Raw genomic sequence first — 24,493 nt, forward strand, 5'->3', positions numbered from 1 at the left:
CAAACGCTCCCCATCAAATTGAACTGAACTTGAGCAGTTCTGCAAAGAAGAGTGGGCAAATATTGCAACGTCTAGATGTGCATATATGTAGTAGAGACATATCCTGACAGACTAAAGGCTGCACAAGATTGTTTAACATAATACTGGATAAAACAAAAACTGTGTCTGTCTTCATTTCAAGCTCCAAAGCAACAAAATGTGATTATTTTACTTTCTATACCCACTAAAAAATGGATATTCAAAAAATTGAAATTGATAAAACATAGGTGTGATTATAAAAGTAAGGCTTAGATGACTGCAACTGCAATTAAAATTGAAAATTAGGTAAAATAAGCATGCACAGGTTACATAATATTACCCAACACTGATAGAAGAAAAGTAAAATAAATATCTATTAATATAAGCAAATAACTGATATGGTACTGAACTACTAGTTTTCAGAGATAACATAATAAATACCCACATCACTGAAATAAAATACATGTTATGGTTTTAGGCTCAATGTGTTTGCTACACAATTCAGAAAACAATAATTCTATGAATCTCTGAGTTGACTTTTGCAGTAAGTAATACTTGTTGGTGCTAGATAGGCCAATGCACACTTTGTACTTATCCAAAAAATGATGTTCTCTAACAAACTTAATTGCTTTGAGCTTGCTAGACTCCATATAAATTGCTTGAACTAATTTATTCAACTATAGATGGGTTGGACAAACCACATCCCTAAATGTTAGTGTTTTGCCCGTCCCCCCTCCTGCACCCCCTGCAGAGAGAAACTGTGTCATAATGCAGTAGCCCTTTTCTCATTCAAATCACTGCCATTGTCTCTGTAAGCAACCAGCTCTGCTATGTGCCACAGAACAACTGAGGCTCTATATGTTGCAGAAAATGAGTACACCAGGGCAGGGTGTAGTGAAAAAGCTTTGATGAACATCCATGCTGCTTTGCGAGAAATGAGGGAGGGCAATGTCTGCTCCCATTTCCATTTAGCAAACACAACTCATATTCTTCAGCATAATATCAAGTGTAAAATAAATAAACAAGTGGCCATACACATACAGTACAGTACATGATGTGGGGATCGCTAGGCCAATTATATGGTTACATCAAACAGTGCTCAGGGACAGATTAACAAATCTACAGATCTTTTTTTAAAACTTTAGAGTATTTTGAAGATGCTATGCATACAGTGAGCTTTAGCAATGTCTCTTACTTGCATGATTTTCAGTTTTAACATATCTTAACGATACAGTTTATTTCCTTGAACTAGGTATTATTTTGTTTCTTAAAGTGCCTCGGTATAAAACATTATAATTGTCGGTTAAGGATGATTCTTGATAATTCAAGATTTCATGTTAGCCTACAGACACTAGGCAGATTTGCTGTCTGCGCATACAGTCTGAAAACATTATTTACCTTATATTTCCATTTTCTTCTAGTAAATAAATACATTATTTCAAACGACTATATTTCTAAACTTAATATATGAATCAATATTTTGCCCCTTCTTCTTACATTTAAGAACAACACAATTGTCTTCATTGCTTTCTTACCTTTAGTAATTTCAATAGTTTATCTGTGGATTTGTGTGGTATACCAAGAATAAATGTTACTCTTGTTTAAGTTTTAAGCTTCTACAAAACGTATTTTCCCGAGGGAAGACGGTCGAAATTCGGATTCATTTCCAAACCTTTGACGAGTCTGCACTATTCAGTTCAGCGGAAGGACAAACCACAACTTGAGTGAGACAAGGCTTGGGAAGGGGGCGGAGTGATACGAAGCCCGGCGGTGGACTCGGATCCGAAGTGAAGTGGTGAAACTTTTTCAAAAGTTCCTGGAGGTGTTTCGAGACACACGGCAGCCAAGTCCGAGCTGTCCCACTGCCATTAAACCCCAAGGAAGAAGAGAAAGAAGAGTCCGAGCTGCAGAGGAACTACGGCATTGGACTATTTCGAAAACGCTCAATTTCTATGAAATTCACTCAAGTTAACTTTATGACGCTACGTCATCTTAATGTGATTCCTTGGAACTTTAATCACCGTGTCATTTTTTAAAGGATGTATTATTGCTAACATAAAAAAAAAGGAGTAGTAACGCGTTTTCACAGAAATGGGGAATTACAGTCTTTGGATATTTCTGTCAATTTTACATCTTGTGCAAAACAGCGAAGGTAAGATGACTGATTCTTCTCTTTTTTTTGTTGTCTGGATCTAACTGATTTTGGGACATGTGTGGACGTATATAACCTGTTACATTAGAACCAACGAAAGAACATAAAACATCACGAACTGTCTTTGATTTATTGATGTGCTTTGATGAGGTTCAGAATTTTGACATTTTGCGGCTTTGCACATAGCTTTGTTAAGTTTGGTGCAGGATATGTGCCATTAATTAATTGATAGTCTGTTCTCATAAACGTGTTAGTTTCAGTCCATCACTAGGTCGGAATACCACGGAATAAACCGCTGTAATAGTACACGCTAACAATGTTGTGAAGATCATTGCAAAACGTTATGCACCGATTTTTCAGTGATTATGGCATTTAAAGCATTCAAACCACATAAGGACACATTCTCTTTGTTGGTGAGGAATGTTGCATTTGCTAAATATTAATTGTGGTGTAACTTTCACGAGTTTAATGCGTCTACATAACATTAATAGGTTTAGAGGGCATTGTATTGGGTCTGTGTGTGTTTTGTCCTTGCATGAACCGTGAGAAAGTAAAGTAAATGTCCGCTTCGCTGCACTGGTATAAACGACCTATCAACGTGCATAGTAGATTGTCATCAGAGCTCTGCTGTGAAATCACTGCATTAGATTATATAAGATTTTTGATATGGTATTTTTCTATCCTCAAATATCGTTAATGGAAACATAAATGATGAGTTTTGTGGGACTTCTTGCATATGAAGCGGCTTGGTCTTTTATTGTGCCGGTGTCTTTTACAAAGAACAATCAACAACTGAACTGTTTTTCTTCTTCTTCTTCTTCTTCTTCTTCTTCTTCTTCTTCTTCTTCTTCTTCTTCTTCATAGCCAACAGTTACAGTTAAAATCGATAAAGTACTACTGCCTTAATGAAGAATTCGAATATTATCGAAAACATGCGTCTTCTATTGCTTCGTATTTAACGTGTTGAATTCTATTGTCATTCAAACAAGGCGCGAGTGTGAGCGAAATAATCTGAATGTTGTCTCGAGGCACACTCAAAGATAAGACGCAATGTGTATTTAAAAATAATTATGGCAACAAAATAAAGTATCTGAAATAAGCGGGATATGCATTCTGTAAATATAAACAAATGTAATAGTCTATGTCCAATTGCAGGGTTGTTTAATATAAAATGATCTTTGCTTTTATTGTTTCGCTAAAAGTGGTCTTTGCCTCATTGTGCCCTCTCTTTCCACAGGACTGCGCTGCGTGGATACACACAGGCCTTGCGAAAATGGAGGAATATGTATCGATTCAAAATGCGTGTAAGCCCACAGTTGTCATTTTATTGCAAATACAATTTTATTCTATAGACTACACTTTATTTAATTCAAAATTGTTTGCTAAAGTCGCCTGGTCTTTTTTTAATGAAAAGTATTCACAGTGGTGTGGTCTAAACAGGTTAACTGGATAACTGTTGCTATTGCTGTTATTAAGCCTTGATTATCAGCTTCACAGTCACTATTGCACAGTGTGGAGTGTAGCAAGAACACAGAGCAATGTTTTAATGTCTGTATAGGTGATTTACACTGTTGTTTTTGTTTTTAAGTGTCCTTTGAGTTTTAGTATAAGAATCTGAATCATTCACCTGATTCTATGCCTCATAATTAACTCAAGTTGGACCATATAATTTTTGCTAACAATAAATGGTCTCAGCCACACTACACCTGTCCACAATACATCAGTCACATAAAATACTTATGATTGTGAGGCAATGTAAGCTTTTTTTTTTGTTCCAATTGCATAGCGTTCCTTCACACAGTTTTGTCTTCATTGTTTATGCTAATGCAAATTGATTGTTATCACATGAGAGCCTGGGGCTGTTGTTTTATGTTTCACGCCTGATTTGGAAAACTGTGTCTTTGAACTCTAGCTTCCACTGGTTTTTTTTTCAGGAGGCACTAGTTCGTGGGAACCACTCTCAGTGGTTGAATGTAATGGCTAAATCAATAGGGTGTTAAACTAAAAGCAATACGTTTTATATTTTGTACATCTATCTTTACAGATCAGTGGTTGTAAGAAGCAGGTATTTGTATTCTTTATTTGAAAATAAAACTCTGCATTCTCTTCTGCAGTCATGTTTATTACTTAATGATATGTGACCACTCCTTCACTTAAAACAAAAATGTCACAACCAAGTAACCCCCCGCTCCCCCACGACACTAGTGTTCCCTCTAAAAAAACTGTTTTATACCATTTATATAGCTTGTTTATTTATAAGGATACTTTGGTTATTTAAAATCTGTTAGATGCTCCCTTTTTGTGCCTTTAAGCCATTAAATCACCCCACCATTAACCAAAGAATCTCATACCCTCAGGCAAGTTGTTAATGCCTGCTCACTGGCCAGGTATCCTGGATGAAGCCTCATTGTACTTTAAACCTGCATTTTTACTGCAAACGCATACCAGAGGTGGTTGTTTGTGGAAAATGTGAGTTAAGTCCTAACTGATTTAGAATTGTTGAGGTAAACTGAAGCGTTTTAGTGGCAGGGCAATGCTAAAAGTCATTGATTCGTTTTTTGAAACTTTGTGCGTATATAATTCTCATCAAGCTCTGGAGTTAGATTAATATGGCAAGGTGGCACTAACATGCCTTGTGTGTCAGTGTAACAGTCTTTATAGGGTCACACCACCCAAAAATGAAAATTTTGTCATTATTCACTTACCCCCATGTCATTCCAAACCCGTAAAAGCTCAGTTCTTCTTCGGAACACAAATTAAGATATTTTGGATGAAAACAGGGAGACTTGAGACTGTCCCATAGACTGCCAAATAAATAACACTGTCCAGGTCCAGGAAAGTATGACAAGCATCGTCAGAATAGTCCATCTGCCATCAGTGATTTAACTGTAACGTTATAAAACGGTGACAATACTTTTTGTACACTAAGAAAACTAAAATAACAACTTTATTCAACAATTCCTCTTATCGGTATGTCTCCAAATCAGCGTAGCTTAATTTTTCATTTCATTTCATCTGTACGCAGATGGGGTATGCTCTTCTGTATCAGCTGCGGTGAAAGGATATTTTTACATCTATTTACGCTTTGGTTTAAAGGCAAACAATGCATCAGCGCAGCGCGGAGCTTACACCATCTGCATACAGCTCAGATTTGCCAAAATGATGCTATGCTGATTTGGAGAGATGCAAAGAAGAGGAATTGTTGAATAAAGTCGTTATTTTTGTTTACTTCATGTACAAAAAGTACTCTTGTTGCTTCATAGTGTCACGGTTAAATCACTGATGGCAGATGGACTATTCTGACGATGCTTTTCATACTTTTATGGACCTTGACACTGTTATTTTTTTGGGGGTCTATTGGACAGTCTCAAGACTACCGGTTTTCATCCAAAATATCTTAAATTGTGTTTCGAAGACGAACAGAGCTTTAACAGGTTTGGAACGACATGGGGGTAAGTGATTAATGACAAAATTTTCATTTTTGGGTGGAGCAAACCTTTAAAGGGGTGGTTCGGGATTTTTGACATCGGACCTCATTTTTAAGTCAGCCTGGTTGTTATTCATCAGTGGAGACATTTTTTTTTTTAAATTATCCAGTCTTTATATTTGGATAGATAGCCGATGCTAGGCTAGCGCGAGTCAATGGGTATATGTTAGCCAGCCATTAAAAACCGTTTTACCCGCTCCACAGTGCACCAAACGCAAATCAATTATAACACTAGACTATCGATGCAAATGTCCGTTGATAGAATAATGTTAGAAATCAAACTTACCTTTCATCACATTGCATTAGTTGTAATTTGTTCCCTGTAATCATAAGCCTTGTCGACAGCAGCAGCGGAGTGATATTGATTACCTAGGCAACCGAGTGAGCCGGTCCACACATGACGCAAGTGTATTTAACTGCCGCTGGCACACTGATTATCACTAACATCACATAAGCAGAGCAAAGTAAAGCCGGAGCAAAGTAAAATTCCGCAGCGGCTGAGAAACTAGTTCCTTTAGGATCATTGAGATGAAAGATAAGTTTGATTTTTAACATTATTCTCTCAACGGACATTTGCATCGATAGTCTAGTGTTATAATTGATTTGCGTTTGGTGCACTGTGGAGTGGGTAAAATGGTTTTTAATGGCTGGCTAACATATACCCATTGACTCGCGCTAGCCTAGCATCGGCCAACTATCCAAATATAAGGACTGGATAATTTTTTTTTTAAATGTCTCCACTGATGAATAACAACCAGGCTGACCTAAAAATGAGGTCCGATGTCAAAAATCCCGAACCACCCCTTTAATCATTACCCATAACACTTCAAGCCAAGTTATGTACACAGTGTATTAGTAAATGTGTAATGGTGTTGATTAGTGCTTTGTTCTTCCCTGCTCATTCCTGCTCTACTCATTACAGAGATTTTTCTAGATTGGAATGGATATTATATTGACACACGTTGTGAAATTTTAAAGAGTTAATGTTATTGTTATGTTTAAAATGTTACTGTATGAGTTTGAAAGGCAGTTCACGCACGCAGTTCTGTTGTGTTGGTGTCCTGTTAAAAGGAAAAGGATTTATTCTTAAATAAGGAGAACAGTAAATGTCATGCCACACAGCATGGTAAATACAACCATGTGGAACGGCCAGCCACAAGAGAGTGGTCAAACTAGTCCTTGAGCTATGGGGACAGTAGTCCCACTCCAGCCCCCTCCTTAGAGATCCTGATGAAACCAGAGATCCAAAACAACAGGAAGGAACCTTTATTCCTCCAGATACCAACCTGTAACCCAGCACCGCTAGAAAGACCAGAGAAAGTAGGAGGAGGACTAGAGAAGAAAGGGCATATGAAAGTCAGGGAACAGAGAAAAGAGTGAATAATGGCACTTTTAGCAAACAGAGGCAAAGGTTGAACTAGACATAGTAAGGAGTACTGGATGAACCTCGGAATTTCACAAGAATGCCACTGAGATTTTCAAGCTGTGTTGAAATCCGGTCTCTGAGAAAAACCTTGGCAAAAAATCTTACACCTGTTCCTCTCCATGACGTGTTTTTCTTCCTTACGACGAGAGCTAATGTGCCTGGAGGAAGTTGATTATGCTATTTAGTGTAGTATCCTTGTTTGTACTATCTCTAGTGACTGTAATGTTATGCGAATATGCCCCATAGGACTGTAATTGTTACCGGCTCTGTTATGTTGACTGTTGTTCTACCAGGGTCTGGTTGAGACATATATTGAGCCCTAGATCTTGTTTGGCTCCTATCTCATTTCATGGTCCCCTGCGCTGAGAGCTTCAGTGGCTGGTGCAGTCCATGACAGGTTACAGAAGTAATCCCTCTCTAACTCTCTCCACTGAGTGTTTCTTCACAATGGGCCACTGTCCAATGCTTCTTGGGTTACTTTGATGACCTGACATAGGGTTAACAATTTTCAGGGGACCTGATTTGTACCTTTTTTGTGGCACACTTGTCTAAATCTCATCATATAATCCCTGTGACAACTATTTATATATTTGCAAAACTGACCCCATGGTGGTGACATCAAGGGATAAAGTCAGGGTATCTTGATGTATACAGCAGAATGCTCTGTGGATCCAGTTTTTTTAAATTCTGGACCTGCTATGGTGTGCTGCTCATCAATAGGAGATGTGAGGCATTGAATCACAGCACACTTGTTGTGAAGACTCCAGGAATGTCACTCTAGGTGAAGAGTCAGGAAGCTCTGTTAAAGTGTCTCTAATCTTATCCCCCCAGTGAGGAGAGTGTGCAAGCAAGTGCAGCCACGGTGTGGGATAAAGTCTCGACTGAAGCAAAGAGATAATTAGGCAGATTGTGAGAGTGTCATTCAGAGATAGTCCAGCTGGAAGAATAAGGTGGGGGTGGGGATGTGTGTTGGAGAAAGGGGGTTGTACTGGGGTGTAGAGGGACAGCTGGTGGATGTTGTGATGGTAATCCAGTGAAGTCAGACCCTTACAAAGGGGGAGCGGAGGGCCAGGTGCTCCCATTGAATGGCTTGCTGCCCCATGCTGAGACAGACGGGCCTACGGAGGAGCGGAGCCAGCGGCCCACGGGCCTCCTAACACATGCTCACACACACACGCAGCGAACTGATGTGGAGATTCTCCATTGTCTGCATGAGCTCTGCAAGCCCAGGCCACTGTCACTCTCTGAGAACAGTGAAGATGAAAGTGAGCCACCGAGTAGAGATGAGAAAATTAAGAGAAATCTATGTTTGCACTTTCCCACCCATTTGCTTAGAAAGGAAGTGGATACAGTGGGGCTCTCTCCATTATTGATGGTCTCACCTTGACCTCAGTAGCAGAGTGAGTCTATAAATTGTGAGCGCTGTGTTTTGACCCATGGAAGTAGACCCATGAAAGCTCTCTGCCTCTTAAGAAATGATTTATGAAGACAGTTAGTTAGACATGAAGCAGGCTCCGCAGTCACTGGCTTTCTGTGAACTAACAACTGTATTTTATTTTCATAAAGTAATTAAAGTTGCCCTTTCAAAAGGAAAAAAAATAGCACAAATAATTGATATCAAATGCCTCTGTTGATTTACTTAAAGAATTAAAGGTTTTAGTTTGAAAACACATCTTTTTCTCTCCGTTTTGGCCTTCCGTCCACACTGAGACAGCATTTTTATCAAGGAAAACTGAGCTTTTTGAAAACACTCTACAAACTGGATAAATTTGAAAATGCCATTTCCACGTTGTAGTGTAGACTGTGAAAACGAAGGCTTTTGAGAACAATGACCCAAGTTTAGTCATGTGATGCAGTATTACTTTTAGAATAATTACTGGTATTGTGCACGTGATGTGCTATGCACTTTCACACTATTGCTATAGATGTGTTACTTTGTACACTCTTCATATCTCAGTCCTGCAAAGATGAAAGCAAATTTACTCACGATCGCTATGCGGCAAAACATGAGGGCAGTTGCGTTTTAGATCAGACATCAAATCGTGAGTGTGTGTGACCTGGACGCGTCAGTGAATGGTGAGTTCTTTTCATAATAAAATAAATAACATTTACTGTCAGTAAAACTGCATGAAAACGTCTCATGTCTGTTCTGTGTGTATCATCTGCAGTGAGCGTTTGTGAGGCTTTATGCGTGGTGCAGAAAGCAAATTTAATGTTTTCTGATGTTTCTGTGTGGATGAAACACTTTTTGAAAATGCTTGAAAACGCTAGTGTGGACGGAGAGCGTTTTAAAATGAAAACATAATATCAATTTAATATCAAAAAGATGTGTCAGGTAATGTCTGGTTGGTAGGTGAATTGAGACACTCCACCTGAAAGTAGGCAGATTGAGGAGAGAGCCCTACTTATTTGATAGTGTTGGAGAGCATTTTGGGTTTAATGTGCTCCTGTATGCTGATGCCGCAAACGGAGTCCTGGTTCCCAGGCCCTGTCACAGGAAATGCTGACTCCTGACCCTTCTACTCTACTCACATCCTGTCTATCAATACAGCTGAGAAGGGCTTATGATGGGTTCTTGCCATCTCTCATTTCTAACTCCTTTTTTGTCCCTTCAGATATTCCACCACCACACCTCACATCTATTTTGTGTGAGTGTTGTTGGCTTACTGGCTCCAGAGAGATCTACTTTAATCACCCTTAAAGTTTTAGTTCACCCAAAAATGAAAATAGCCCATAAATTACTCACCCTCAAGTCATCCTAGTTGTATACGACTTTCTTCTTTCAGACGAATCCAGTCGGAATTATATAAAAAATTATCTTTCAAGCTGTTTAATGGAACTCAGCAGGAGTTGCAGTGCATCAGTCCAAAATAAGTTAAATAAAATGCACCCATCCTTAATAAAAAGTGTCTCACACAGCTCCAAGGCATGAACAAAGTACTCCTGTAGTGAATCGATGCGCAACGCCGACCTCATACGTCATCAGCCCAGAGCTGCTTCCGTGTACAACTGTTGGCGCGAGCTACGTTAAAGTGATTATTATGTTTTGAATATGGATATTTTTCTTACAAAAACGCATCAATTCACTACACAAGGCCTTTGTTCACCCCCCAGAGCCATGTGAGACACTTTTTTTATGGATGGGTGCTTTTTGTTAGTTTTTTTCTTTTGGACTTATGCTCTGCAACACCCACTGTGTGCCATTAAACAGCTTGAAAGATCAAAGACGATTTTTAATATAACTCAGACTAAATTCGTCTGAAAGCAGAAAGTCATATACACCTAGGATGATTTGAGGATGAGTTATTTATGGGCTAATTTTCATTTTTGGGTGAACTAACCCTTTAAGGTGAGACTCACTGTTTTTCAAGCACCTGTCAATTCTGAGATTTTGGGCTTTTTAGTTTTTCATAAAGTGCTTTTTCAAACTAGTGGAAGGAAAACATCCAAAAGACACTGTTAAGTGTTTTTTTTATAGCACCTTATCTGTTTGTTATTTTCTTATTTTCTGAATTATGGAGTGACAAAAAAAGATACCCAGAATTACCTCTGTAAAAACATTTGACTCTTATATGTCAAAAAAAAACTTTTTGAAACTGACTTCATCTAATGTTCAGATTTTTGTACTAGACATTTATGCAAATTAGTGCATATTTCATTATATACTGCCTCATTTGCATATTTAAACATAACCTTTTTGAAATCTTGTAATACAAAAAAATGTTTGCAATATTCGATGTAATCAATCCACTGGGTAAGTAAAGAGATAACTATTAGTTATTTTCTTACTCTATTCACCTGCAGTGTCTCGCCTTAAGTTCTTGATTCCAATATTTTCTAATCACTTTCATTGAATTCATTCCAGTATGATCATAAACTCACACGTTGTAGTGCTGCAATCAGGTAAGGAGAAAAGCTGCTGTTTGTTTGGATGTTTATCGATAATGGTGAAGATAAGAGCAAACACTGGAGTAGTTTATGGGTGGCAGTGCTTGAGATAAGAAGCATTCTTTGGCCTCTACCTGAGTGTTCTCTTCCACTCTTATCAGACTCTCTGGAGCTTTGTGTTTTCTGATCACAGCAACATTAAAGCTTTCCAAAGTGTTGTCAAATATGATGCTGCGACTAACTGGGAGTTTTCTGAGTTTCATCCCACATATCTTAATGTTTTGTGATTTATGAGATAGATTGGTTGGCAGCATTTTACAGGATGTTCTTCATGCTACAAAATGAAGGACTGTAAAATTTCCAGTAAGATTGCTTAATGCATAATGCAGGACACTCCAGGTTATAGCTGGAAGTTATTTTGAAGTTATGTGGAGTTAGTTTGAGGTTGTGCAAAACAGATCTCTCATGTCTAGTTTTCTTAGATTTTCGAGGCATGTTAGTGTAGAAACACACTACTTATCGTCTTCAGATCTGCAGAATCAATAAGAAAAGACTACTTCTCTTTGAGTTCCAAGCGATCTGGATCGGTTTAGGTGCTGGGGTGTGGTTTTGTGGTGAAGTACAGTGAAGAATGCTTTGGAAGACCTCGAGTCTGGGGTGCATGCAATGTGGTTACGGTTGGCTTGTCAGCAATACCAGAAATTCCAGAGGTTTTTTTGTGAGCATTGAGCATAGTTACATTCTTTACACTAATTTGTTTCAAAAGCATTAAATCTGATCTGATAAACACAAGCAAGTGTTTTTGTTAACTTTTAGTATGATAAGATCTATGTTTGAAGCTTTTGTCTGAAGTCTTTAAGGACCATATTCATGTCCATTTAGTCCGCTTACTTACAGTCTGTTCATTATAATAATCTAAACAGATAGATAATTATATGGCCAATGCAACACAGCAGGACAATGGGTTGGCAAAGGAAAACAAATATGGATATTTCATGGATATCTACCCATCTGCATATTTCCATAGTTTGACAGGTGCTTCTTTTCGAAAAGTTAAATTGATCTGTTTAAAGTTAAAAAATTATGCAAACTACACGAAACACTGGCTAAAAACCAAAACCCCTTCCATGTGCCATAGGCCTAATTTTGATTAGGATTTTCAAAATTTTCTTTACTTCCAGCGATTAGTAGAACGTTTTTCTGGAAGTCTGGAAGGTTCAGTTCCTGTGAAAGTCCTTTCCTCACAAACCCCCACCTTCTCAGTTCTCTCCTCAGCCATGGGTTACTGTTGCCAGGCTACAGCAGAGTCCTGTTGGTTCGTTTGAGCACAGGCCTGAAAGCCCGGCTGTTTGCGCCACTGCTCCCTCGTCTTTAAACAATGGGGTTCTGACTACTTTAGCTCTTTTATTTGGCCCACAAAGTGCTCCCCTACCCCCACTTTGGTTCCTCTTTAAGAAGATGGGGAGCTGGGAGGGGGCAGTTGGGGGAGGGGGAACAGGCTCTAGTTGGCAGTTTGGTGTCAGTATGGGCTCTTCACAAAGGAATGGAGCGGCTAAATGCCAGACACTGCCATAGACTTTTTTCTTAGGGGACTTTCTGCATTTTGATACCCTGAAAGGTGCTTTAAACCTCAGATTTGTATTGTTTTCAAAGCAAACAAAACAGGGTCTAGTTTCAGTGACATTAATAGCAGGTGACCTACACTCAACGTACTTCCTACTAAGGAAAGAGTTGGCTTTGTGAAATACATGGTTATTGTCTTTCACATCAGTGTGGGAAGGATGGCTTCAAGGAGATTGGAATCCAGTTGGGAACTCTCATGCTTGGTGCCTCCTGGACCATGACTGTCCAGATGAAGCTCTTTCAGGGAGAAGCAGTGTGTTTTTGCTTCTCATCCACAGGTGTTGTGACCTTAGACTGCTAGATGATTGTATGGCATTGTGCTAAAGAGAATAGTATCAGGTGACATTGCCACAATTACCCTGAAATCAGGAAAAACAGCATTAGGTTTCAAAAGCAAGCAGAGATGCCGAACCTCACATACATTAATCATTCCAGCTGCAGCATCCAAAAAAGCCCCTGTGTGCATGTACACAGTATATAAGTTACAAAAGTCCTTGAGAGTCCTAAAGGCTTTCAGGTCCCATGAAATTCTTTTGATATGCTATGGAGATACACCTATACAACATTTTTGAATGAGGCCCTGTCCATTGTTTTTTCACTTATACTCATATCATGACATATCTTGTGGTTTCTCAGCGTCCTAGGAGAGGAAAGTGTTTGTAAGTTACACAGCGTGTTTGAGTGTGCATGTAAGGTATTTGTTGAGGTGTTTGACTGCATCAGTTCCCTGAATTATTTGTTTGGCTAATCAGTTAAGAATCATTGCTTAATTGTCAGCCTGTCTGACTGTTTATTAACCTACTTTCAACAGTATCAGGAAAAGTGTGCTGTGACTGTGCTGCTATACTTCTGCATGTGATCTAACAGCCTGCATGCACATCTGTTTGGAGATTTACAGAAAGAACAGTGCCATTGTTTTGAGCGTAATCCTTTAAAGAAGCGGCGAGAAGGCAGATAGCCAAAGCAGTCCTGACAGATCTGAACAGTTGTTTAGTATTATTTGCAACTGGCGTGAACCATCATTGGTGTTGTGACATTGGTGGATTACTGTTTTTGCCCTCTCCCTACCTCAGCCTTGTCTACTCTGATATAACTTAGGGGCCAGGGGTCAAGTCTTGGAATATTTGACTCAGTAGTAATGCTGAGTAACATCCCACACCTGGCTTAAAGCGAAACTGCAAATTTCCATCCATATGACACTCTAAATTGTCCAAATTCTTCTTTGTAAAACATCCTCACTCACAGTGGAGTTCCTGCCAGATTGAAGGCCCTTTACAATGAGTTGTTTTTCACTCTGAAAGCTCTGATAGGATTCTTGGCTGTATGTTTTTAGACGACTGATATGGACAGCCAAGGCCCAGACAAAAGAATGTGTGTTTTGGCTGCAGAACACCGTGTGAGGACAAATATCCTAACCTCCCCCGCTGCTACTTGACCAATATCTACACATTCTCACAAAACTTTCACCAAGGTTTTCACGGTGCAACAAATATGGAACTCCAGCACAGATACACACACACACAGGGAATGAGTTCCAAAACTCACAAATGCATGTTATAATGTTTTGCAAGGCCAGAGACTCCCTTTCTTTGTGTGTGGAAATAGCACTTGTCAACACATCTACACGTCCTCATAGTCCAGTAACTCTTTGAAATCCCACGAGCAGTTGCTCAGTGATTGTGCCTATTGTGGGCGTCCAAAAGTTTCTCTTTTGTTTAACCACTTGCTGACCACACTTTTTCTTTTCTTTTTTTTTTTTTACATTTTGTAACAAAGAATACATGTAAAAATAGCCCAGTTAAAAGATGTACCCCAGAATCTGATCTGTTTGGCCTTAATCGCACATTCCTAACTGCTCATGTACACATGCACTCATTCATGCTACTCATGTACATCACCTGCTTCTTTGAGCCAAAACAGGAGAACAACAGGTTGTAAAATAGGCTCTGTCTAGGTATTTTTCAGCATTTAAAGGCCCATTGCCCGGAATGGTAATTTTTTAAGGGATTGAGTATCAGACTGCATGCTAGTTGAACCTTGATGCGGGTCTCCTCCCCGTCTCCTCAAAACTCTTTGTGCTGCAACTACTAGTTTCATTTTTTTTCATGACCCCCGAGATTCCAGACATAGTTAATTTGCCTCTAAATAAACCCAGCCAAGCCATGACAAATAGCCAAGGGGATGAAGGGTAGGGGGTGATTGGTGGGGTGTCAGGCTTGCTCGGTCGTCTGTGAGGTTGCCACAGCAACAGGGATCTGCGATTCATAAAGGGTGTGAGTGTTTTCAGAGCAGGAGACGAGGGATTACAGGAAATATGACATGTCATGACTCTTCGTACCGGACTCTTCCCCCATCCCACCCTCCAAAAGACATTCTCTCCCTAACAGACGCCGCCGACCTGCCCCCAACTACACTGCCTGACATTATCATCACAATCAGACTGCTAACCTCTGACATTTGACCTCCCAGCATGTAAAGGGTTCATAGGGGAAAGCAGTGTGCCACGTTGGTGGCTTCAGGAGATGGTTATTCATGAAGAATTTTTTCTAATCACTGCTATGTTTCTTCCTTGGTTTCAAGGAAAAAGTTGAGAAAAACTTAAGTTATGAAATCTCATGTAGCTGGCTTTATTAAAAAAGAGTAATAACAGACATGATTAATTATGATTTTGATATTAGCCTTCAGTTTGGTCCAGTAGGCCTCTTTGGCTTCAGATTCTCACACTTTGATAAAAAAAAAAAAAAAAAAACACCAATGATGTCCGGAAAATACAAATAAGAATTTTATAATTAACATAACCGTTTATTTTCAGTATCTGACATTAATCTCTTTAATCATAAGACTTGGGATTCTCAAAGCCAGCAACTTAAGATCGTAAACTTAAGCTTGGCTCACTTATATATGTTTTTGGCTACAGTTCCAGAATAGTATAACACTCCCATATGAAGCATTTCTGTAGGTGTGTCCTCCAAACAGATAACTGTGGCATTATCCTCCTCTATTGTCTTGCTGGGTATTAAAACAGTTGTCAAGACAGTTTAAAGTATCTCTTGTTTTAATGAAACAGTTGAATGGATCTTATAGATCCTAAAAGGCTAGCAGGCTCTCATTGTGGTGAAGCAGAGGTCTAAAATTGCTCCCCCTATAGGCCAAGTCCTTATTTGAAGCCTTCTCTGAGGTCAGAGAGAAACGGCTTCAAATAAGTGTTGGGGAGGAGACGCCAGCCACAAAAGAGGGAAAACAACAAAGGGACAAATAGCTCAGTGTAAAAAAGTGGTCATCCTGTAACAGAAAGAGGAGGAAAAGCCATTGTTGTCTCTGCCCAGGGGTTGTTTTACAGTGAAAAGGGAGATAGGACCTAAGGGGGGACACAGAGAGAACAGACCATCCCAGTGTTTGTAATCAGCTTCAAACGGTGTTTTTGATGTGGGACTCCATCCTGTGGCGGGGCTCCCTGTGTGGGTGTAGGGTTACCGAACACACACTGGCTTCTCAAGCCTAGCTTACCAAAGGCCCCAGAACCCATGAGAGAGACTGCCTTTATTACGAAAAAGTTGTTTATTTTATCGTACCTGTTCAGTTCCAGGTCCCACTCAATTGTCCATCAAGATAACCGTCCTGTACTGAAAAGAATATAATTGGAGAAAAAAGAACTGTTATTCAACCACCACAAAGTGGCTAGACCACCATCTCATACCTATGGTTTGTTGTCTTCTGTCTTTTGAGTGGTCTCCATTGTGAAGTTAACACATTGAACATTGTATACAGTTTGCAAGGTCTCATGGGTGAACACAGGCAATTCACAACCGTGTTTTACTATTGAATGCCGTGGAGAGACTGGAAAATCAGTAATAATCCTGGAATGCAAACTGGCATGGAGAGAAGCATGCTTTCCGGATTGAAACACCACAGAATGTGGAAAGGAATGTGTGCTCTGCTGTTTTAGTTGAAGTAGACATGTATGCAACATCTGGTGTATCGCACAAAATTGAGTAATAGTCCATGTTTGCATCTGTGTGTGTGTGTTTGTGTGTGTGTTATTACCTGCTCACTAACTTTGTATTATAATAAGATATTTTATATTTAATGGTAAAATCTTCTGCGCATGAGATGGGTGAGATACTTGTCCTGGGCTGTTGATAAAATTTTCTGATGTCTCACTAAAATGCTTCTATATTCCGGTGTTAATGTTTTAAATTTGTGCCCCTCGACAGATGCCGGCCTGGTTATATTGGTTTGCTCTGTCAGCATCTAGACCCCTGTCATCACTCGCCTTGTCTAAATGGAGCAGCTTGCAAGACCCAGGTAGCCAACAGAATCCCACAGTACACCTGTGTGTGCCAGCGGGGGTTTAGAGGTAAGGCTTAGGTTGTCTTCATGTTGTCATGATACAGTTTGTGGAAAATATAGGTCTGTTTGTGAATGATGCTTCTTGAATTGGCAGGTCAGGATTGTTCCCTGATTGATGCATGTGCCACAAATCCCTGCGCCAATGGTGCACGTTGCACCAACTGGAATAATCACTACAACTGCTCGTGCCCACCTGGGTATCAGGGCAAGAACTGTCGCAATGATATTGATGAATGCCGCAAACCTGGAAAGTGCCTTAACGGTGGCATTTGCATAAACACACATGGCTCATTCCGCTGTGATTGCCATGCTGGGTACAGCGGGCGCACATGCGAGATGCCCACCCAGCCCTGCGCCCCTTCACAATGTGTCAATGGGGGCACCTGCCATCAGACCGGTGAACAAACCTACGAGTGTGCTTGCTTGCCAGGTACAAACAGACAAAAACCATGCACGCATTCATGTAGACACACACCCATTCTCATATTCCCATACTCATTCCTCGGATTCTGGGTTTTCCAAATCGTCTGGACTTACCAGGCAGTGATACCTCATGCTTTGCTATTAATAGCTCAGAGTGAGAGAAGGATACACAGGAGAGTGAGTGAGATAGTCAGTCAAAGCGTGGAAGAGAGAAAGCGAGTGGGCTGCTGTGGCAGGAATTTACTTTATGGCCTTTCTGATCCCCTCTGGGGAGCAAGCAGGAAATGTCTCTCGCCAAAGAGGAAGTCATTGAAACCATGAGAGATTATAAAACAAGCAAACATAGCAGGGAGTATGGCCCTCTGGAGCAGAGCTCTGTCAGGTCCTGGCTTTGTCGCTGTGGGAACTGCCGTGAGAATATGTAAACACTCAACACCCACTGAACCTTTTTACTGCTCACTTTACTCTGTAAATCATTTTTTTAATAGCTGTGGAGCAGGATTAAGTGAAAGTTATTAGGTTGTGTTGGGGAATTGAGGAATAGATCAGACATTATTACCGCCACAGTTACCTCCCTGTTTCCTGTGTCATACCATTTAATTTCTCTGCCTAGGCTTCAAGGGACACAATTGTGAGGAGAACGTGGATGACTGCCCTGGAAACAAATGCATGAATGGTGGGATCTGTGTAGATGGCGTCAACACGTACAATTGTCAGTGTCTGCCTGAGTGGACAGGTAAACACACTTTTTTTCTATGTGTACTTTTGATTTTTCCAATTACAATAACTCAACATTTGTTTTTCTTTTTTTAGGCCAGTATTGTGCTGAAGATGTCAACGAGTGTCTCATGCAGCCCAATGCTTGTCACAATGGCGGTACATGCTTTAACACCATTGGAGGACACACCTGTGTATGTGTCAATGGCTGGACTGGGGACGACTGCAGTGAGAACATTGACGACTGTGCTACGGCTGTCTGCTTCAATGGGGCCACATGTCATGACCGTGTGGCCTCCTTTTTCTGCGAGTGCCCGGTGGGCAAAACTGGTACGGCTATCTTCATGATCACTCCTTATTTGTAGGTTTTATCCATAGTCCAATTAGTCACATTCTGCTGTTCTTCCAGGTCTGCTCTGTCATCTGGATGATGCCTGTGTCAGTAACCCCTGTAATGAGGGGGCAGTGTGTGACACTAACCCTCTGAACGGCCGGGCCATTTGCACCTGCCCTGCTGGCTTTGTTGGTGGAGCCTGCAACCAAGACATGGATGAATGTTCCATTGGTAAATTTACTGCATTGTGAATGCCTCCCTCTTGTTAATTCTTTTTGTCTCTTCCTCCTTATTTTCTGTCAGTAGAGAGCAAGTATTAACTGACTCTTCTTTCTCTCTCTTGTGCCAGGTGCCAACCCCTGTGAGCATTTTGGGAAGTGTGTAAACACAGAGGGCTCATTTCAGTGCCAGTGTGGACGGGGTTATACTGGCCCTCGCTGTGAGATTGATATCAACGAGTGCCTGTCCATGCCCTGCCAGAACGACGCCACCTGCCTGGACCGTATCGGCGAGTTCACATGCATCTGTATGCCTGGTATGTCAGTGAACTTGACCCTAACTTACACAGAAACACTAAATCTGCTTCTAATCATTGTAGACTTCCAGACTGTTTGACTATGTAGACTTACTTAACCCTCTGGGCTTCTTCGTAAATGGGTCACACTTAGCTTCCTCCCGCCCGAAAACGGGCGAAGCCTTAAAATTGTACTTTACTTTTTCCCAGGATAACCAATCAAATATATTTTTGTTCTATAATGTTTTCTGATTATTATTTAGAATTTTTAGATTTTTTTATGATACTTTGCATTAATTATATAATTTTTATGAGCTATTTTTTCCATTAGAATTAATATATCATTTTTTATTTTATATTTATTTTTTTTTAAAAATTCAATAAATGCAGCATTTCACATCAAAATAGAGTGCCAGCCTAAAAAAAAAATGTTCCAGGAGAAGAACTTCATCTAGTGGCTTTAAAAAATAGCCACTTTTGTGTAATGTCCTGTACCAGCCTGTAGGCTGTCTATAGCTTCCTATATATCCTATATAGAAAGGCTTTTTGATTCCTTTTGTTGTTTTAGACATGATTTCTATATCTTATTCGTTTTTTTTATTTAGATATACATTTAGATATTCTAAAAGATGATTACTTTATTTTCTTAACAAAAATGTTTAGATAAGTATCAGGTTTTGCATTATGATTACAATCAAACTATAGCATTTGGTTAGAAAGGGAACACAATGTGTGTGTGTGTGTGTGTGTGTGTATGTGTGAGTGAATGTGTGTGTGTGTGTGTGTGTGTGTGTGTGTGTGTTTGTGTTGCATTTGAGCGAGAGTCTCTTTTTGTATTTTTTATTTATTTATTTTTGCATATTCTCAAAATTTGCTGTTGCAGTCTCTCTCTTTCTCTCTCTCTCTCTCTCTCTCTCTCTCTCTCTCTGTGTGTGTGTGTGTTTGTGTGTGTGCATTTGAGCAAGTTTTTTTTTTCATTTATTGATTTTATGTGGAATATTCTACAAATTTGCTGTTGCAGTCGCCAGTTTATCTGTGTATGTGTGTGTGTGTGTTTGTGTGCGTGGGTGTGTGTGTGTGTGTGTGGGGGGGGATCTTATTTGCACTCTTGATGTTCTAGAGTGTCACCCCTTCATTGCTGTACACTTTTTTTCAGCACAGTTGCTGATCTGTAGCTTGTACCACCAAAAGTTTCTCTGAGTTTTCCTATTTTTTCGTATTTCCCATTCATTTCCTATGTCGCCCGTTTTCGGGCGGGAGGAAGCTAAGTGTGACTTTTTTTTTTACGACCCTTTAACATATCAGAATCATCTCCTTGATTTTTTTGTGTGTTCATATAGGTAATACAACAAAAGTCACCAAGTTTCATACCCATCCGATGAAGCAAAAAAATTAAACATTTCAAAACGTTCAAGTTTTCGCCCGTTTTCGGGCGAAGAAGCCCAGAGGGTTAAAAACATGCTAGTCCAGAGGAGGATTTGTTATGTAATAATTGACCACATAGTGGTCATTTTTGAGAAGGGTAATCAATTGAAATAGAAAAGTTAAGTCCACATGGGTAAGTTACAGAAACCACAAACCAATACTGGCTTTGTCACTTCAGCACATGTTCAGTAAAAACTTGTACCCTGCACAACATGCATCTTTGTTTTTTTTTGGAGAACTATACAAATCTGCGCTGGGAGCGGGTGTATTGGGCAATCTGGGAGAAAGGGGGAGGAGTGTGCAGTGAATTATAATGAGATCTTGAGTGGTGGGAATGGAGTGGAACAATGGGGCCCCTCTGTGCACCGTTCCTCGCCCTTCGCACATAGAGGGAGAGCAAACTTTTTCCCAGCACTCTCATCCCCTCCCCCCACTTCTGCTCATACCCCTTTCAATTCCACAGACACCTCTTCTTCCCCACCATCCTCATCATCGCCGACTTGGCCCAAGTTCACATGGAGGGGCCAGTTCTTTCTGATTCCATGCTGTCGTCGGTGCACTGACCCCGGCCCACACTCTGTTTCACCTGAATGGGGGGACACACAAGAACAGCACTCTGCTGATTATAGAACATGTGTGTTCTCAATGGAGAGATGACCACAGGGCATCCTGTGGACAGTAGGGTGTGGTGCTTCTAGTCAAAGCAGGGGCCCCAGTTTGCATAGATTGGAGCAATTCTCCATTTCCTCTGAAACATGAACTTGCTGAATTGAACTGTAGGGTGCAGTGTTGCAGAACATCTCAGTGTGCGTCTGTGGGCCGCTGTGTTGTGAGAAACTGCAGTCCGAGATCTGTCTTCAATGCATCGAGGGTTAGAACTGTGTTTCACTCTGGTTGTCTCTCTAACAGGCTATCAGGGGAAGTACTGTGAGGTGGATGTCGATGACTGTGAGAGCAACCCCTGTGTAAATGATGGCATCTGCCGAGACATGGTCAATGGCTTCACCTGCACCTGTCAGCCAGGTAAGAAACTCATTTTCCCAGTATCACCAGATCAACAGTATGTGTCAAAAGAATGCAAAACATTCATTTGTGTGGTTAATATACAATCTTGATTTATGTAATAGCAGGCTAAATCCAACTCTGCCCCCTAGCCTGATAAGAGTTTTTGAGTAATTACTCATTAGAGTGAGGTCTTAAGCACTATGCAACTGCGTGCCCAAACAAAGACACTATTGTGGCCACTCTACACAAGCACCCCTCCTCTTCCCAACTTGTCCACAGAGAAGGGATAGCAGTCTCACCCGTCTCCCTCTGCATAGAGGTGATGGGAGGGGGAACAGCAGCCCTGCTAATGAGATTCTTTTCCATGTCCGCAATTTACATCTGGGGCAGACAACCCTGCACCCCCCCATTTAGTTATTGAGCCTTTAGCATTTGTGCAAGGAAAGAGGGAGGGCTGCTGGCCTTGAAGAAAACAATTCTAGCATCTCCCCCTCTAACCTTCTGCCCTGGGCATCAACATAGATCCCATCATAACACTGTTAATCAACACAACACCCTCTAAAGATGCAGAAATGAACATTTCTGTGGGGCCCCAGCCTTTTTTATGAACTTACTAGTACGTTTTCCCAGACAAGGGATATCAGTCAGTGTTTAAGGCCCACTGCCCCCTCAGTGCCTACACAACTGCTCATTTTCCAGATAATGTCATTTTAATCACCACAAAAATATGACATACTTGATTAATGTCTGCCAATATACATATAATAGGTCAGTTAATATTTAGACATAGATCTAAAAAATTATCCACATACACAGGATAATGCACAGATCAGATCTAGAATATGACTGATAAAAACATTTTCAAATCTAGTCCAGATTGCGATTGTTGGATGGATTCAGAGAATGAAAAACCTGGGCATATTCTAAAACTCCAGTATTCACTTCAAATCAGATGTTTATTAACAGTTTGAAAGAGAATCAAAACACATTGTATGTTAATAATGATATACACCACTAAGATCATAAATTCAAATGGAGATTCAGTGAACCTTCTTTGAAAACTCAATTCCACTTTAGCTTCAAATAAGCCAAGGAGCACATATCTCCAACTAGACTGAGCTCTACTGCCCCCAAAGGTGAACCTAATGACCTGACCAGTGTGTGGAGCTCACCTCTACTGCCTCAGACTGACCTCTAACCCCTGTGTTTGCCTGTCCCAGGGTTTACTGGCACCATGTGTCAGATTGACGTAGATGAGTGCGCCAGCACTCCTTGCCAGAATGGAGCGAAGTGCATTGACCGTCCCAATGGGTATGAATGCCGCTGCGCTGAAGGTAAGCTGCTAAATGAAGATGTGTGTCTCATTGTGTGTGCCTGCTGTGCAAGAGTTTTGTGGAGCACTTTAGGGTTCAAAGTCAAATTCACCATCACTGACTAGATCCAAACACCTGAACGTAGTGATCTCAGGGTCAGATGCTTCTTGTTTCTATAATCGTACTGCTGAGCAGGCTGACGAGAAGCCTAAAATCCCCCTCCTTTGCCCTGCAGACCCCAATGTCACAGGGTCACCAAGGCCAGCAGCTGCTGACGAGGGGGGTTATGCTCGGTCATCACCCTGACATCTGTTCATCTGTAACCCACAATGCATACCCACACAGCACCGTATGGCACAACCAAAGCTCCCAGCATTCACTTTCACATAGCTGTGCCTGCAGGAATGTCTATTTTATGGTTTTAATTTATCCAGTAAATTAGCATGAACTTGTATGTGAATGTTTTGGGCTCAAGATACAGTACATACTGCATGTGTCACTAGGCTTTTAGAAAGCACAGACATGGAGTTTGTGTATTGTCTGAAGCAGCCTGCTGTTTGATATTCTCCATGCTCCAGTCCCCCTCTGCTGAGCTGTCCCGTTAGCTGGGACGTAGGGTATTGTCCTGCTGCTCGAGGGGACAAAAGCAGGTCTGTGAGGCCTGTGAAGGGCTCTCTCTCTCTTTCTCTCTCATCACCACAGCCCAGCCCTGTCCTGCTCCTCACAAGGCCGCTGCCTTGACAGACTGTCAGCATGGAAACCACGGGAACAGAGACTCCAAACTGTACCTTTCACAAGAGAGAGAAAGAAGGAAACAGAGGGAGCAGACAGAAAAGAGAAAAAAAAACGGATTGAGACTAGGAAAAGAAGAGAGAAATTTTCAGACCAAAAAAGTGGGGTGGGGGGGCTGTCAAAGGGTTGGTTAAGAAGGATAAAGGGTACAATAGAAACCGAGGAAGTATTTACACCCCAGACAAAAACACAAATAAAGGGCACTGAATCACTCATGCAGACTTTGTGAGCTAAAGTGGTCATGAGCAGACAGAAAGAATATAGAAATAGTAGGAACGAGTACAATGCACTTTCGTCTGACCTAGCTTGTGCAGTAATGGGCCACAGAGGGGAATTGTTCTTGATAGGCAAGAAACAGAAACACAGGAACCTGTGGAGCACTTGGAGACTTTATGCAAATCTGATACCTCTCTTAATATACTCACTACCTCACTCAGTCCTTGAGATGTCGGGTAAACAGAAAAGTACTATTCTCTTCTCATTCACTCCTACACTTCTCCTCTTTGTCTTCAGGTTATGAGGGAAGGCTGTGCGAGAGCAACATCAATAACTGTAAGCCTGACCCGTGCCACCACGGCACTTGCGTAGATGGCATTGCCAGTTACACTTGTAACTGTGAGCCTGGCTACACTGGCTACCGCTGCGAGAACCAGCTCAACGAGTGCCACAGCAACCCCTGCCAGAATAGTGGCAAATGTGTGGACCTTGTCAACAAGTATATCTGCCAGTGTCAACATGGCACCTCAGGTGAGGGATGATGTATCAATAATTCAACTGCATTTGTTACATTAGGTTTCATATTAAAAAGGTTTTTGCTTCTCACACAGGAACCAACTGTGAAATCAACTTTGACGACTGTGCTAGCAACCCTTGTGACTATGGAATCTGCAAAGATGGCATAAACCGCTATGAATGTGTCTGCCAACCTGGCTTTACCGGTGAGACAGGGAGAGATCTTCCCCTCTCTTTTCTTATACAAATTAAGGGAAAGTTAGCAGATTCAGGGATATGCAGAAAAGAAAGCTC

The 24,493-nt window shown here is 40.8% G+C and overlaps 1 protein-coding gene across 1 annotated transcript in view; it reads left to right on the forward strand.

Moving 5' to 3' along the window:
- Positions 1-1,817: 1,817 nt before the first annotated feature.
- LOC132149451 (neurogenic locus notch homolog protein 2-like) overlaps positions 1,818-24,493 on the forward strand; it is a 31,408-nt gene continuing 8,732 nt past the window's right edge. Inside the window, exons 1-12 of the mRNA XM_059558697.1 lie at positions 1,818-2,170; positions 3,408-3,474; positions 16,809-16,951; positions 17,039-17,374; positions 17,981-18,103; positions 18,181-18,414; positions 18,494-18,649; positions 18,768-18,953; positions 21,267-21,380; positions 22,583-22,696; positions 23,981-24,214; positions 24,295-24,405. Coding sequence (XP_059414680.1) covers positions 2,110-2,170; positions 3,408-3,474; positions 16,809-16,951; positions 17,039-17,374; positions 17,981-18,103; positions 18,181-18,414; positions 18,494-18,649; positions 18,768-18,953; positions 21,267-21,380; positions 22,583-22,696; positions 23,981-24,214; positions 24,295-24,405 — 1,879 coding nt within the window. The 5' untranslated portion in view covers positions 1,818-2,109. The remainder of the gene's footprint in view (positions 2,171-3,407; positions 3,475-16,808; positions 16,952-17,038; positions 17,375-17,980; positions 18,104-18,180; positions 18,415-18,493; positions 18,650-18,767; positions 18,954-21,266; positions 21,381-22,582; positions 22,697-23,980; positions 24,215-24,294; positions 24,406-24,493) is intronic.

Source organism: Carassius carassius, chromosome 9 (assembly GCF_963082965.1).
Source record: "Carassius carassius chromosome 9, fCarCar2.1, whole genome shotgun sequence".
NCBI lineage: Eukaryota > Metazoa > Chordata > Actinopteri > Cypriniformes > Cyprinidae > Carassius > Carassius carassius.